Genomic DNA, 17,242 nt, shown 5'->3' on the forward strand with positions numbered 1-17,242 from the left:
ATAATATAAATAATTTTAATATCAATTAAATCATTAAATTCATTTTAGAGGATTTTTAATATACTTTTATTATTATTTACACATATATAGAAATATTTGTTTTACATATAGATAGAAAATTATTTAGAAAAATTTAATAAAGCACTATTAAATGAAGCTAAACGTCTCGCTCATCAAAGTAACCACCAATTCTTCCTTTTACAAATTGTTCCAACAATTTTTTAGAAGAGTATTTTAATATGACATCATAAGCAATACTGGTTGTTGCAAAAGATTATTACTTGCACTTTGAAATGTTTAAAAAATATAACCGATAGCTTGTATATAAGTGTATGATGCAAATGCAGTCTTTCATAATGCAATGCAAACTTTGAATCGATAGTGTACGTATTCTTGACCGAGTAATGCTCGATGAAAGTATCGATAGTGTACGTATTCTTGATCTAATAATGCTCGATTATTGATGAAATGTGGAATAATAGTGTTTTATGTACACATATCGAACAAGTCACGAGATATAATATCTCGTTTATCATCTCGAAGAAGATATACGAAAGAATGATTTGCATATCATTAATTTTAGAAATATCTCTCTCTTCTTCTCTCTCTCTCTCTCTCTCTCTCCTATCCCAATTTACAAACGTTCGTTTGGAATACTTTTGCGTGATAAATGGGCTAGGAGTTTGAGTTTCGAGGGTGTACCTACTCATCGTTCATAATGAAACAGCGAAAAGGGCGGTTCTTCGACGAAGGCATTGAGAGGATAGCAAACGCTTATTAAAATCCATCCAAGAAATCTTCTTTTACTTTTTCTTCTTCTTCTTCTTCTTATTCCTTTTCTTTTTCTTTTTCTTTTTCTTTTACTTCTTCTACTTCTATCGATCGGAAAGTTTTGTAATATTGAAAGTACGTTAAAACGTCGCTCGCCTAGATACTTTTATATCAGAGATGGAAGTTTCCGCAGAAGAGAGGCAGAACGAGAAAATCGAGAGACATCGATGTTCACAAATGGAATAGGAAAAAGTCTCTCTTTCTCTTTTTCTTTCTATTTCTCCCTTTCATAGTGAACGATGATTTGGTGGCATCTATACGAGTACATTACAAATACTAAACTTTGTAGCCTTTGAGATACACGATTATTTCCACGAAAAATATTTTATCAGAGATAAAACTACGTAGAGATTTATTTTTAAATAAAAGTGTGAAACCTGTGGTCAATCTCTCATTCCTTTTTTCTCTCTCCTTTTTTTTGTTTTTTACCTTAAAAAGAAAACAAAGGGAACAAAAAATTTCGTTCAACGTCAATTACAGTATCGATCGTTACACATTCTTTCGCATTTTTATGATATCGATCGTATTTCCTAAAGCCAAAAATCTGACAGGACGCGTATTAACAAATCAAGAGGGTTTATGGATGTATGAAAAAAAAAAAAAGAAATAAAGAAAAGTGAAGGTAGGAAATGAAGGCAAGTGGGGAAAATGGAAAAAGTGAGTTGATCGCGTTGGGTTTTTGTGAAATTTGCGAGTTCAGAGTTGGGGGTTGGAAAGGTGAGGTATAGAATGAGGAATAGAAAAAGAATAGAGGTAGGGGGTTTAAAGGTAGGTGGTACACGGTTATCACGATGAAAAGTGTGGCCCCCGGCCAAATGTCGCACGGGGATAAAGGTCTAACCACTCGTTGGCGGAAAATACATCGAGAGCTTGGTGCACCGGTGGCGCCGCGTAAATCCGAAAATTCATTACTGCAGTTGCAGTACCGCGATTGTTCGGAGCCAACGTGTTAGCAGAACTACGAGAGAGAGTCGGAGTGGGGGGTGAGGGGTTTTGAGAGTAGAGGAGAGGAGAGGAGTGCTGAGTGCACGGAATACTGCGAAGCTGCGGCATTAATAGCCAACCGTCCCGTCAGGATTTACCAGGAGGCACGGCATTGTTGACAAGCGAATATAGAATTTTCACGATTCCGATAGGTAGGTGTACGCTACGTGAATAACATTCTCGATGAAATTAATGACTCGAGATCGTACGTATTTTACTATCGGCAAGCGCCATTACCGAACCTGTTTAGTATTCAAATGACTGACTGCACTACCATTTTTTCATTAGTCTCTCTGCTCGGCAACTCGGTAATCCGATAATCGGATTGCACGAATTTATTATGTATTGGCCGATATCCCGATTGATTCGAGTCTACCCACGTTTACAATTCAAAGATTTTCATTCGTATTTATTATTACTACGAGTGAATTAGTATTATCTTTTTTCCCGGATTGGCCTCTTTTTTTACTTTTATTATTATTATTATTATTATTTATAAAAAATGTATTGTTACATTTATAAATGTGTCTTCTTTCAGAAGGCGAGGACGCCGCGGAGGACGATGATTCTTATCTACTCGAAGAGGATGACGTGCCTTCGGCTACTATCGCCAGCGACACTGAACTCATATCGGAAGGTGGCGGACACCTTCCTGTATTTCTAACCGAACCGGTCGACTCCTTCGTCGTTAAGAACAAACCTGCCACTCTTCGTTGCAAAGCAGCTCACGCTTTGCAAATTTATTTTCGTTGTAACAACGATAGGGCGGATGACTCGGTCCAAACGGATTTCGTTGATCCTCATACGGGAACAAGAATCGTCGATTGCGAACTTAATATTACCAGGGACCACATCGAGGAATATTTTGGAAAAGATAAATTCAAATGCGAGTGTGTCGCTTGGTCCGGTTCCGGACAGATCAAGAGTCAGCCAGCGGTAATCGATGTTGCTTGTAAGTACCATATTGATTTTATTTTATTTCATTTTTATTTCTATTTTCATTTTTATTTTTATTTTTATTTCTTTCTTTCCTTTTTTTCACATTTTTACGTCAAAGAATATAACTTTATGTCGTCTTGAAAGGAGCACACGATAATAAAAGTTAAAGAAGATGACGCGATCGTTGTGTGCCACAAGAAACGCGAGCTTTGACTTTCTTCGTCTTATTTCGTCTTCGCCCCATGTAATTATCTTGATTCTCCTGGCAGTGATGTCATTATTTAATTCCGCTCCTTAACAGAAGACAATGCGAGGAGAGAGTCAGTTAGCGGAGGAGTTCCTAAGAGAATCAATTTAAGGAAGAACCACTTGTCCAATTTTAGAGTTACGCAACTAACGAAGCGGACAAAGTTTCGTTTAACAGAATCACCGAAACGCATACATTTTCCAATTGAATTTAAAGCAGCTTTTGCATTTCATTTCTCTCATCCTCTGATGTGAACTTTGAACCACATTTCCATTATCATGATACTGTTTCCTTTAGTTTTATCGACAAGCATAATTTTATTTGATTCCAGACCTGAAAAAACAATTCGAGTCACCACCGTATTCGGTTTCGGTTGAAGCCGGTCATAGTACCGAACTTCGATGTTTAGCACCTTTGGGTGTACCACCGCCACGAGTTTATTGGTTACGAAACAACGTTCCGGTTGATGCAGACTCGGATACACTTCTGGTATCTAGCGAAGGACATCTTCTTGTTGGTCAAGCAAAACTCAGCCATCAAGCTAATTACACCTGCGTGGCTGAAAACATAGCGGCCAAACGGTTAAGCGATCCAGTTAGCCTAACAGTATACCGTAAGATTGAATATTCTGCAATTAACATTTCACTCTACTCTCTTAACGTCGGCTCTCCCAATTATCACCAATCGACGAGTTGTTAATTATTATGTTACCAGTGAACGGTGGTTGGTCTTCCTGGTCTGCTTGGTCGGAATGTCATTCGAGATGTGCGAAAGGTGGCCAGAAGAGAACAAGAACCTGTACGAATCCGGCACCAATGAACGGTGGTCAACCATGTCTTGGACCGGGTCAACAGAAAATGGACTGCAACGCGGCCTGTCCTGGTAAGTCGTATGATCATTAAACGACTATGACATGCACTTATTTTAATTGCTTTATACGCTTCTGATAACAATTGCTTATACCATGATTGTATATAAAAGCAAAGAATAATAATAATAATAATAATAATAATAATAATAAATAATGATAATAATAATAACTATTCATGCGTGTGGTCGGTTGTAAGAGAAAAAATTTGTAAGATGTAATACCTAACATCACGTGTGCATCGTAAAAAGCTCTCACAATTCGCTTACTAACGTTGACGTGCTTTCAGCTTCGTGGGGGGTTTCTTCTCTCCTCTTTTTCTCTTTCCCTACTCTTCCTTGTCCATCCTTTTGCAATTTCGCTACATTCTATACTTACCTTAGGCGACGTCTTTGAAGATAGTTAATGTGTAAGCAAGCGTTGGCGGAGGTGTCGTCTTCTTTTTCTTATCCTAGTCTATGTCGCAGCGTAGACGTCAGGCCCAAGCAGGTTTTACCTTGCCAAGCCGATATTACTAATGCTGAGAAGAGAGGTTACTCTCTCTCTCTCTCTTTCTCTCTCTGTCTATCTCTCTTCCTCTCTCATCTTGATTTACGATCTTTTTCTCTCATGCATACATCTCGTACGTGTTCGCGGTCATCTTATGCCAACGGGTCTCTTTACCATCATACACCTTTCAAAAATGTTTGCGACATTTCAAAAACACCCGCATGTTAGTATACACTCGTATTAACTTTAAAATACTAATATTCGTGTTACACGGAAGTAGGTACGTGTTTTTATTTTGTCGCTAAAATTAAGTTCTCGTTTGTTACGAGAGCGTAACGCTTTTTTCTTCTTCCTTCTTTTCTGCTGCTTTTGTTGGAACAGCGGGTACATTGGAGGAATTTACCAATACTATGGGTAAGTTTTTATTGTTAGGATTTAAATGCTTTTAACATTAAAAAAGTACCACTGAATTCTGCATTCGATGTTATTGCTTTTCTTCATTTTATACTTTACAATTATAATTATATTATTTAAGTCAGTATTTAATCGTAAAAAGAAATAAATTTTATTGAAGACCGGTTATGATAAAAATCGGTGTATATAAACTGTAGGTAGGTTTAGTGTTAAACATGCCTAACGTTTTTAAAGACGAAAGATACGCGCTATAAATCAATTACTGAAGGTATAATACAAGTAAATGTTTCTTCTAAAAAAAAAAAATCAAAAAGAAAAAGGAAAAATTAAAAAAAGAGAGAAACGTTTAACGAGCAGATTAAACGGCAATAAAACCACGAACGAGTATCGATATCGAACGTGAATGATACTTTTACAAGAACCTCGTGGAAGTTTTTATCGACGTTTCGTATCGATCGAATGCATTGCCGTTTTAACGACTCTACGAGACACACTTTTCCATTTTTTTTTATTTGTTTGTACCAGTCGTCGATGGTGGATGGTCCAGATGGTCGGCGTGGTCCATATGCGGGACCGACTGCACGCACACGAGAAGAAGATCCTGCGATGAACCACCTCCGAGTTATGGTGGCCGTTCATGTCAAGGAAAAGACATCAGCGTGGCCAATTGCACCGGCGGCATATGCAATGGTAAGTACAATAAACATCATATTTTTTCATATTTCAGTATACTCATCTAAAGAATTACATTGAAATGATATCCCGTAATTTGTCACATTTTTTGGGTCAATAACTTTAAATATTTCTTACTTTAAAACATTTTTAAGGTTTGCTATTTGTTTGGATCAGTAATTTAAATATTTTTTATTAATATTTATAATAATTAGTATTAATAATAATATATCACTAATCGACCTAATAAGCAACCCTATACTTATATTTAAAATACCTAATTGTCTTAAATACAAATTTGAATAATTCATAAAAAAAGAAAAACAATTTTTAATATCATAGAACAAATTTTTAAAAGACAGTCGTGACCATTTTCTATTTCAGTTGGTAACGCGAAGATGGGTGGCGCGCACTTGACGGAAGAAGGTGAGTTAACAAAAGAAAAAAAAAACCAAAAAATCTATTTCTCTTCTTTCTAATATCTATAAATATGCATATGACAATGCCACTCCTAGAGCTCTCTCGGACCCGTTAATTCTCTTTCGTCGCGTATTTCATTCGCACGCGCGTTCCTCGTCACGGTGCATTTGCGAGAGTCCAGGAGGGAAGTCTCTCTCGATTAGATAAGCCGTGATTCGCGCGATGTACCGACCCTCCTCCGATTCGTTCCGGATTTGTATATAGCTATGTAAAAATATATATAGTACCTATATGCTTGCGAAGAATCAAGGCGACACGCTATCACCAGTTCCAAGAAAAAAGAAAAACAACAAAATTCAACCAAAAAAAATGACGTAAAATGAACGTAGGATAAAAAAGAAACACATCGAATACAAATAATAACCGACAAAAAAAATAAAATAAAATACGAATAAAAAGAAAGAAAGAAAGAGAGAGAGAGAGAGAGAGAGAGAGAGAGAGAGAGAAAGAGTGAGAGAGTTGGAGGAGTTAAGGTATAAGTTCCAAGTGCTATGAGAATCAGGGTGCGACTGTTGGACCGCAAAGAAAATGTCCTTAACCCGTCGTACGACATTCTTGGATGGATTCTTCACGCCCGGTGCACGCCATTTATATTCTCTACAAGTTCCTACCCTATCTCTTTCTGATCTGATACCATTTGAATCTTACCTAGGTATACTTTATATTCATCCTGAAAAGCTTTCGACGAGTTTAAATAAAATAATGAGAAAGAAAGAGAGAGAGAGAAACTACTGGTAAGAGGCCTTGATCAACATCGACTTAGGTACTACGTAGGTACTATTAATATCTACACAAACGATTATTAAAATCACGGAAGCATGTTGAAACGAGAATAAGGAGTAGAAGAAGAAAGTGGAATAGGAAAAGTAGGAGGAGTAAGAGGAAGAAAGAAAAAAAAGGAGTAGGTAGGAAGAAGGAGGGCTCGCCTAAGGGAAAATGTAAATTCTTGACTCGCTAATTCTCTTCGTTCAATGTAATTTTGAATATCTGAATATTTGAACGGGAAGCGGACGAAATGTCGAAAAAAAAAACCTTGTCAAGTTATTTTTTTATGAGATTCTCGATATACGAGTTAGAACAAAATTATGGGAAAGGGAGAGAGAGAGAGAGAGAGAGAGAGAGAGAGAGAGAGAGAGAGAAAATAATTTGGTCGTCGTAAAGTGTGGGGTAGAGGGGTAGGTAAACCAGCGCGCGTAAACTCTTTTTCTCTTCTCGAATATTTACATTTAATTACGCGACTGGTTAATTATTGACGCTGGGAAAGGAAAAGGGAGTTATGGGAGAACGATCAGCTCCCTTCGAGCTTTATGGAGCCAAACAATCGTAACAATGAGCCTATAGCTGGTGGTAGTCTCGAGGGTGGTCCGCGTAGATGCAGTCGCTCGAATGAAACCCTTCTCCCTTCAGCCTCTCTCGCTCTCTCTCTCTCTTTCTCTCTCAGCATGAATCTCGACGATTCTATCGAGCGAAGGGTACATCAAAGTTGCACGCGATATACGCGTAGGCTCGACGACATACACGACTCCCTTCGGGTCCCTTCGTGCCTGGCTAAGGGTTGCCTTTAATATCGAAGAAAATTATGTAATCGGTAGCCGTTACGCCCTTTAGATGGTAGGGGGAAATTGATCGTGCATGCAAATAAAGTGCCATTATCCTGTGCCATGGTCTCGAACATATACCTACATTTCTGTGAGACACTGAGACGAGAAAGAGAAAGAGAAAGAGAAAGAGAAATAGAAAGAGAAAGAGAAAGAGGAAGAAAAAGAGAGAAGGAGAGATAATATAAGAAGAAAGAGGAGAAGTTGGAAGACCAAAACTACCCTCTTGAATTCCGAAGTGACTTCGATTTTCCCAAAAGTGACTTTAAACTATGATTGGAATGGTATATCGATGCGAATAACTGAAATATTTGTGAGATTAAATACTCTCGTCTTTGAATGAAAGCATTATTTATAGAGAAAATTTCATTCGTATTGGCTTTCCCATTTTCCAAATTAATATTAATAAAGGTTTTATCTTGTTATTGATTAAAAATGGAACAGAAGTTTTATTATCATGCTACAACGTACGACGTCGTAGCACAGATGGGACCGAACGTAAATCGATCGTGGTTAAGAAAATAAATCCTGGCATCCCCAACAGAAGTTACTTTCTCTCTCTTCCTCTCTCTCTCTCTTTCTCATACATACACACGCATCATATGCGTGTACACACACATATAACTATGAGTGTTTTGAAGATAGGGTGGAAGCAGCACACGCATTTCCGATTTCATTTTCTTACGTCTAGTGTGTAACGACGTGGAACTATTGCGTTTTGAAAATCTTTCCTTCGAATACTTTCGAACGATGCTACTCGTTCTCGTCGTACGCAAAGAGTTATTGATGTTCGAGGCACGTGTCTTTAAAGAGAAAAAAAGATAGTGTGTGATACGTATACAGAAACGCGACAACGAGAAGAACATGATCCTATAAAAGAAAAGGAAAAAACATAGGAAGAAGTGGGGGAGGGGGTGGTGTAGGAGGAGGAGAGGAAAAGTCAGGGCCCGAAAGTCACGTAGCAGGGTTACAACCTCGCGTGTCTTTGACATTCTAAAATTGGAAGAAGCTTAACGGTGTTTTGTGAAAGAAGGGATGCTGTCGCTGCTGTTCTCCTGCTTGGCGCGTGTTGCTTCAGGAATTTCTTCTGTTGACAATTTTTCTGTAGGTATGGGGGATATTCGAAATCGTAGAAATAAATCTTGACTCGCGGTACGCGTCGTGCGTATATATAAATAGAATTTTTAAATATTAAATACATCTTAATTCAAATGTCTTTCTACTTTGGAATTCATCCTGGCAAGAAAAGGGTTCGATTTATTTTTTCCTCTTTTCGTCAATCGTCTATGTTCAGTCAAATGTCACTAACATTTATGCTAATCTGTTAGTTAACTTTTGGTTGAACATAGACGATATATTTTCTTAAAAATTTCTTGTTCACATAGGTATAAAAAGATTACAATTGTTTTACTCGTTTCATTGTTAGAAAATATATTTTCTATTCTTTATCTGATAATTTAAATATTATTATTAAGAATTTCTCGCGAACTAGTGGAATTTATTTTGATCGTTCTTTGTTAATGGCCGTGATAATAACGATCTCAATCTTTATTGGCTTAGAAAATAACGGGCACGTTGTAAAACGATAAAACGTAGGAAAAAGTGTTTAAAAGCAGAGAAAGGGAAAGAGAGGGAGAGAGAGTGAGAAAAGGAAAAAGAATCCATGACGTGTCGTGGCACGTAAATGGCCAAGGAACCTTAAAACTTTTCTACGACTTCTCGTAATATTTAGCGACACGAGAAACGTTTAACGTTCTCGTACGGCATCTTTGTGTCACATACAGACCGTGTGAAAGAAATTCTCCTTCCTCTCAAGCAAAAAGGGAAAGAAAAGGAGAGAACAAATAAAAGTTTATCTATAAAATATTCATGAGCTGACTCCGACGTTTTTGAGAAACGTGGACTGGACTTTTGCATTCGTTTGAGTTATTCAAGTCTCTCGTAAGTACTTCGAGTAACGAATAGACACCTATTTCAGTGATCGTACTATCTGAGAAACTACTTTATTATATTACTCTTACATTATGTATACAAACTTCCAGACTCGATCTTTTCTCATACATACATACGATAGATGAAATTGAATTTTTTATCTTATTTTATGTTCACTTTAAATTATTATATTATAGGTCTTTAAATTCGATCATCCGTTTACAAGAGAAAATTGTATTTTAAAAAATGTTTTTTAATTTCAAATAATTCAGTCGCTTTGATATTAATAAAGAAATAAAATTGTATTCACTTGATGCGTTTCTTAATAATACTAAATAATGAATTAAAATATTTTTAGATACAATTAATAGTTAATCAAAGTTCCTTTGCATATTAACAATATTAGATATACATCTAATTCGGTCTAAAGGTAAATCCGTGTTGCGTGGAATTGAAACATACATGACATTGATGTTTGCATATAATGTATATCTACATATGCAACATACATTTCAATTAAATACATATACCATTACGGTAAATGTATAATGCACGAAATGTTTGAATATTCATAGAACGTCCTTTGATATCCTATTCGGTTATACGCCCGTTCTAACAATTGAGAATCATGTTTGTATAATATTAAAATTATTTAAATTATACAATTAATTAACATTTTGTTCTTTCAAAGTAACATTGTCGAGCTTTGTTTATTCGTTTGATTACAGCAAATCGTCAGATGGACGTGGCACTGTATATTGGATTAACGGTGGCTTGTCTCGTTATCGGTGGTCTCGCATTTTTCCTGACAAAGTTGTTACGAAGAAAAGGTCGAGATCATTCGCTTTACTCCATGGCACGTAATGGTAAGCATTTAGAAAAAAAGGAAAGGTAAAAAGAAAAATATGTCGGCTCATTTTTTTTTATATATTTTTTTATTTTCTCAAATATTTTCCTTAATTTCCTGTTTGCTTCACGCATCTATTCGCGTACACGGCGATGAAAAAAAGCAGGCAAGATACTATTTCGAAGCTTGATTAATCCAAAAGCACTCGCTCTCCTAATTTAATTCATTTCTATTCAAATCCATACGTTTCTAAATCGTGGAGAACGCTTTTGGAATGCATTTTAATTACAGGGCAAAATACTTGTCTGCTGGTTCTCACGCGTTCTCTTCATCTTTTTCTTCTTTTTCTAATCTTTCTCATATTAACTAAAAGATGATCGTAAAATAGTTCCACGCTTAGGTGGAAACAATGGGAAGATCAATAGAGGACGGGGGCGCGAGTGCTTATTTGGTAACGCAGGATCTTTGTAAAGTCCTTACGCACTTTTAAAAGATTCGAATCAATAGAAATCTAATACGCACGAAGGTACTTACCAAGTTACAATAGAGTAATAAAATACTCTCTTTAAAAGATTTGAAGAGAAAATTGACGAAGGAATATTTGAAAAGTGTTTCTTTTAAATGTCGTACCTAGGCAAAAGGTTAGAATTGATTGAAAAAGCGTTAAAAATGCAAAAAGGACTTTGGGAAGTATCCCGGTGGTAATAGAAAGAGATGCGTAAGAATCGGAACAGTATCGTTGCCGGGATCTGTCCGCAGCGCGCAGAGATACCCACGAGCCGTGCCTCGGCCGTGTGCGTTTCAGAATTCCAGCCGGAGTTCTTCCCGGACCAGGACAAGAAGTTGAGCCTCCAACCGGACGTGACGGCGACGAGCGTGCCGGCTTGTTACGAGTATCCTTTCGACCCGAAGCTGTCGATGTCGAGATCCCTCTCGGAGCACCATTACGACGTGCCGCACCTATCAATCGCCCCCCAACCTTCCCCGATGTCGCCGACTCCCTCAACATCGACGCAAGAGTCTTGCAGCGACAAGCAGATCCATTCCGACAGCGAGAACAGCGTCACTAGTTCTTACCCATCCTCGGATTCTACTTACAACGTTGCATCAGAAAGCGTCAGGTTGCCCAAGCTCGAAGCTGGAAACGTAGCGAGAGCTGTGGTCAACACGCGAGGTGCATTATTGGTCCTTCCGGATTCTGGAATTTCAATGTCCGTACCAGAAGGAGCATTACCCAAACCTCACAGAGAGGAACTCTATTTGGCGGTTCTCAACGAGGATCGTTTTAGGCCTAGATTACCAGGTAAGTGTTAAAAAAAAAGCACAAAATATATATTTTCAAGTTTTATCCTTTTGAATATGTCCCCTTTAAAATGGTGACAACGAAAAAGCGAACATTTCCCCGGACGAATTCGATCGCATTATAGCTTTTATCTCCCATCCACCGAGCCCGTCCCACCACGGCACCCTTTTTCGCAATGTCGATAAATCAAATTAGTACTCTAATTTCGTTGACTCGCGTTCGATAGATTGCCCGAAGTAATATTCGATGTAATTGTTAACGTCGATTGTTGCGATCGACGTGGGATCAGCATTTATTTTATTCGGGGAGCAACAACGGTGGCGACCGGTAGTAGAGATTTTTATATTTCCGCGAGATGAGATACGAAAATATGATCGACATTTATTTTGGCGTTTAATTGATTCGAGAGTAAAACAAGAAGGAAGAAAGAAAAAGAAAAATACGTTTTGCATCGGCAACGTCAGTTGTCCGTCGAATCTGGATTATATCGTATCACGTAGGATATTTATTCGAAAATAAAGTTATTGACGAGAAACGTTGAATTTATCGACAGAAATATATGATGTTTAATTATTATTCATTAAAAAGCCGTGATTTCAATCGGGATGATAATTAATTCGTATAATTCCTTGCACGTGACAAAATCGAAAAGAGACCGTTGTTTTATCCTCGCAGACGGGATAACGCAGCTATCGGCGGTGGTAACCTGCGGCCCATGTAGGGCACCCTTCAAAAAACCTGTGATCCTACAATTCGAGCACTGCGCCATGTTGCACCCGGCAACCTGGGAGTTGAGCGTATGGGCTTCGGATAATCTGAACGTCGAGGAGAACTCGTCGATTTCGTCGACGAAGGATCATCAGGTGGTGGTGACGTGGAGCAGAGTGTTGACGTTGGGTAACGAAACGATCAACACGCCGCTCTTTACGCAGCTCGATCACGCGGAAGCGTTCATCGTGACGGAACAACTCAGGGGCTACGTTCTCGCCGGTCAAAGTTGCGAGAATTCGCTAGCCACGAAAAGACTGAGATTGGCATTGTTCGCTAGCCAAGCGGGCCAATGTTGCGTCAGAGTTTATGCCGTTGAGGACACAAAAGCAGCCATGAAAGCAATCGTCGACAGGGAGTCGCAAATAAGAGGCTACTTGTTGGACAAGCCGCGTACGTTGATGTTCCAAGACAACGGGGAGTCCCTTTGCGTCAGTCTGGAGGAAGTCGGTAACGAGTGGCAAAGCAAATCTCCAACCGAGCGTCAAGAGCTCTCATTCCGAGACGTATGGAATTGTCAGGAGAACACGAAACACGTGGTATTCGGATTGGATACCGCATTTGGCCCGACGACAACCAGAAGCTACAAACTCCAGGTCTCGCAAGGCAATTCCGATACCAGGCAGGTCTTCAGGATCGTTTACGACGGCGCGAAACAACTGATATCCTCCGGCAGCGTTACCAGACCTCTCAGAGAAGTGACCGTCGTCAGCAGCGGACATGCTAATAACGCAACCACCGATTCAACTGCCCTCAGACCGTTTCGGTTCACCAGGTCTCTCAGGAAACAACTTTGCCAGTGCCTCGACCCACCTAACGCTTTAGGCAACGACTGGAGAATGTTGGCTCAGAGACTGCAAGTTGACAGGTTGGTAATAACCCATTCGCCTCTCTATCTCTATCTATTTATCTCCCTAAAAATCAAATCTTTAATAAAACGATACGGTTTTAAACCATTATCATTTATTTCGCTATTTATCTCAATGTATATACAATTAAAAAGCAATTTAACTTTTTCTCATTAACTCATCCTTTCCGCTTAGTCACACGATAATAAGTTTTTCTTCCATTACCGACCCACCGAGAGATACATCGAAGATATCTACAACATCGTGTTACCTCTCTCCTCGCGCAACGCAAACCCGTTTAGTTCGGTTCGATCGGATAAAAGAAAAAGAAAAAAAAGGAAACAAATCTTCTTAATCGTTTGTTCCCCTTTCATTATCTCAATCGACATTCAGTCGTCGTACGGCTAATGGCTCTACGGACAATCCAAGAGAATCTCCGGACACGTTTACTTGCTTGACAACGTTATTCATTTTTTTGTTATTGTTGTTGTCGTCGTCGTCGTCGTTGTTAACGATCAATCGATCTATCTCTCGTCGTGGTGCCTTTCTTAATAATCACTTTAGACGTTATTCTCGTTACTTCCGTCCCAGGTACATAAACTACTTTGCAACAAAGTCGAGTCCGACGGAACACATTCTCGATTTATGGGAAGCAAGGCACAGGGAACCAACGGCTGTCACGGATCTTTTGAATCATTTGAGAATTATGGGTAGGACGGATGCTGCTACGATCTTGGAAGCTCAGCTTGGACCCTGGCTTTGAACGCGTTTAATATCGCTCATCTAATTTCCTACTTTTTACGAACGAACTCGACGTTCCATTTTCGAAACTGGTGAGTGAAAGTTACGAACGTATGATGGACACCACTCCCCGCCCCCCTAGTACTACTACTACTACTACCACACTACTACAATTACTACTACTACTACTACTACTACTACTACTGCTACACTACTACAGATCATCGAATTGATCCTCGAAAAAAAAAAAACATAAAAATAATAATTATGATAATAATAATAAAATGATTATATATAATAAATATTAATTAATAATATAATATTATAAATGATAAAAACGATACGAATCGACATACGATATCGATATTATTGTCGATACAATAACGAACCGAGAGGAAAAGCAGGAGCACGTGGTGGTTCTACGAACGAACTAATCGAAAACACTGCCTTAACATTTTCTGTTAGTGCGCAGTCGCTAAATGATTGTGCTAAACTAACGCCATTGTTAACTTCTTGTAAATAAGAGCGTAATTTGCTGAAAGAGAATAGTAGAAGATGAAGAAGAAAAAAATGAAGAAAAAAAAAGGATATTACGAGACCGTTGTTAGAGATACGTTTTAATCCGAAATTGTATTCTTTGTCAATACTCTAGTTGCAACCGTGACAGAGGAAAAGATCAATTGACGGAAAGACGATCTTTCTCGAAATGAACGGTCGGTTTAAGTGCCGTGTATAATCATGGCTAATAGCTAACTAGAGACTGTGCATTTAGATGGATATATGTGTACATACATGCTACGTACTAAGAGATACGCGCGCAGATTCAAACAAATGGATTAATCCTTTTAGAAAGAGACAGAAAGAAAGCGAGAGAGAGAGAGAGAGAGAGAGAGAGAGAGATGAATGTTTATATATAAATACATATACATATACATAAACACACATACACACATTTATATATACAGAATTATAATATATATGCATGCGTGTATGTGTGTGTATGTGTGTGTGTGTGTGCAAATAATGGACACAGCGAGTAAAAGAAAAAAAAAAGCGAAAAAAGTAAATTGGTGAAAATTGGGGCGGCAATGAAAGAAATGCGAAAGAAAAAAAAAATATAGTAAGAAAAAAGATGCCGCATTTCGCCTAAGAAAAAACGTATATATATAAATATATAAATATACTTTATCTATTTGTTACACGGATATATACAGGAACGCGCGCGCGAGTGGATGACTCCGAATTGGTTTTGACAGAAAAAATAATCGTGCCAAAATTCTATGCTCTCTGTTTTCTTGCGAGGCGTTTCTCACAAAAACTTGCGTTGATGTTGCTTCGGACAATTTATAAAATCGTGTTCACTTTTTTATATACGTTTTATTATATAGAGGTACGACAATACACACGCAAAACAACGGCGGCGGCGCGCGTGCTATTACGTAAAAAGAAAATGAAAAAAAAAATATGCACGCGTGCTTCGGTCATTATTAATTAGGAAAGGAAACAAAAAAAAAACGGGAAAAAAATCACGGTGATCGAGTTTCAAGAATAATAATGATAATAAAAAAAGAAAAAAGAAGAAGAAGAAGAAGAAGAAAATGAAACAACACGGCGGATAGTCGCGTGAAACGAACTATAATTACAGAGTATATGGTTTTAATTACCATTTATTTGGAAGGATTGTATATTTGTTACTTTCGACGAATAAAATATTCTTGTATACCTCTCAGGCATTCTCGAAAAACAACGATTAATCGATAACACTGCATTTATCATATCCCCTATTTCCCCACCTCTCCTCTTTATTAATTCTATTTCGTCTTCCTATTCAAATCGGTTTCTTTTTTATTTTTCCTTTTTTTCTTTTTACTCACGTTTTTTTTCTCTCAATGAACAACTCACCTACCACCTGTATCCGTAAATCCTTCCAACAGCACGACACGCTTCACAGGCTTAAATAAATTAAGACTAATGCGATACGAGTGATCCTTAATCCCTAAAACTACGTTGGAAACGTCTACCACTACTACGACTACTACGTGCGACGAGTTGGCTTAGAGCCCATCATTGGATGGCATAGACATGAAAATAGTCGATTTTCAGAGCTTTTCCCTCTTATAACAAATCCCTTTTCTCTCTTATGTTAGTTCATGATCATCTCGATAACGTCTACGAGCCAATTATCTTTATTCAAAATTATTTCAATGGAATGATATTCACGAGATCGTGGGAACTAAATCGTATTTAAACTAAAACGAAATTAATAAAAAATTTAAAATCACGAAAATGATCTATTTAAAATAATGTTATCATTTATAGTCAAGGTAAAGATTGGTATAATTTTCGGACGAAAGTTAATCAACACATGATGCAACCACNATATATTTAGAAAAAGTTCTTCATATTCGATTATCTTTATTCATTATTATCTGAAAGCAATGAAATTTACAACAAAATCGTAGAAAATAGTATCGAAACGAAAACGAATTAAATAAAATACCTAATCGAAAAGGGTTCATGTATATATCTATAGATATAGAAAGAGGGAAAAGCGACACACTTTTATCGACACTTTGCCAATAATTTTTCCTGCAACTTTGAGGGTAGCTACCTACCAACGACAGACTATACCTGTATATATATATATATATTACTCTAACTCTATCTTGTCTCTTTTCGTACTTTCTCCCTTCCTTCTTTTTCCCTCTTCTTCATCATTCAATCTATCTCCCGTAGCTTTAGCGAGGAAGGTGCAGAAACGTTTCACGATTTTTCTCCAAGAAAAGTAGGTACGTACTTACCTACAAACCTTAACGGAAGCCTCCAAGACGCTGAAGATGGGTGACAATGGACGTCGAGCGTTGCAATTTTGAAATGTCGATACCAGTCGGCCGTACCCTCCTCCTCTTCCTCTTCCTCTTCCTCTTTCTCTTCCTCTTCCTCTTCCTCTTTCTCTTCCTCTTCCTCTTCCTCTTCCTCCTCATCTTTTTTTTTCTTCCTCGTCTTCGTTTTCTTCTCCACCCACGGTTCTTCCCTCGAGCTTTTTCGCAACAACCTTTTTCCAACATCTATACGGTGTCGACGTAATTCGCTTACCGTAGTCCACGTAGGTAACTCGACAACTTTTCCTTTTTATCCACACGCCTCGAGGCTTTACGATCGTCTACGATCTTCCTGACTCTCTTATTCTGCCTGTTATATTCCTACGAATACAACTTTAACATCGCTTGAATCAAGGTAAATATAAGTTCGTTTATTTCTTCCTTGAACGAGGATGAATC

At 38.0% G+C, this 17,242-nt stretch overlaps 1 protein-coding gene across 5 annotated transcripts in view; it reads left to right on the plus strand.

Annotated features, from left to right (window-relative positions):
- Positions 1-14,876, plus strand: part of LOC106789766 (netrin receptor UNC5C-like) — a 70,233-nt gene extending 55,357 nt beyond the window's left edge. For 3 of the 5 annotated variants that reach the window (XM_014754242.1, XM_014754241.1, XM_014754243.1), the window contains exons 3-12: positions 2,354-2,767; positions 3,333-3,614; positions 3,716-3,883; positions 4,740-4,772; positions 5,298-5,462; positions 5,829-5,870; positions 10,183-10,320; positions 11,107-11,604; positions 12,280-13,240; positions 13,812-14,876. In XM_014754242.1, coding sequence (XP_014609728.1) covers positions 2,354-2,767; positions 3,333-3,614; positions 3,716-3,883; positions 4,740-4,772; positions 5,298-5,462; positions 5,829-5,870; positions 10,183-10,320; positions 11,107-11,604; positions 12,280-13,240; positions 13,812-13,983 — 2,873 coding nt within the window. In that variant the 3' untranslated portion in view covers positions 13,984-14,876. The remainder of the gene's footprint in view (positions 1-2,353; positions 2,768-3,332; positions 3,615-3,715; positions 3,884-4,739; positions 4,773-5,297; positions 5,463-5,828; positions 5,871-10,182; positions 10,321-11,106; positions 11,605-12,279; positions 13,241-13,811) is intronic. The other 2 variants (XM_014754244.1, XM_014754245.1) reach the window with 2 other exon arrangements.
- Positions 14,877-17,242: the final 2,366 nt, after the last annotated feature.

The sequence above is a fragment of the Polistes canadensis genome, unplaced genomic scaffold, assembly GCF_001313835.1.
Source record: "Polistes canadensis isolate GaletaPanama2010 unplaced genomic scaffold, ASM131383v1 scaffold_202, whole genome shotgun sequence".
NCBI classification, from domain to species: domain Eukaryota; kingdom Metazoa; phylum Arthropoda; class Insecta; order Hymenoptera; family Vespidae; genus Polistes; species Polistes canadensis.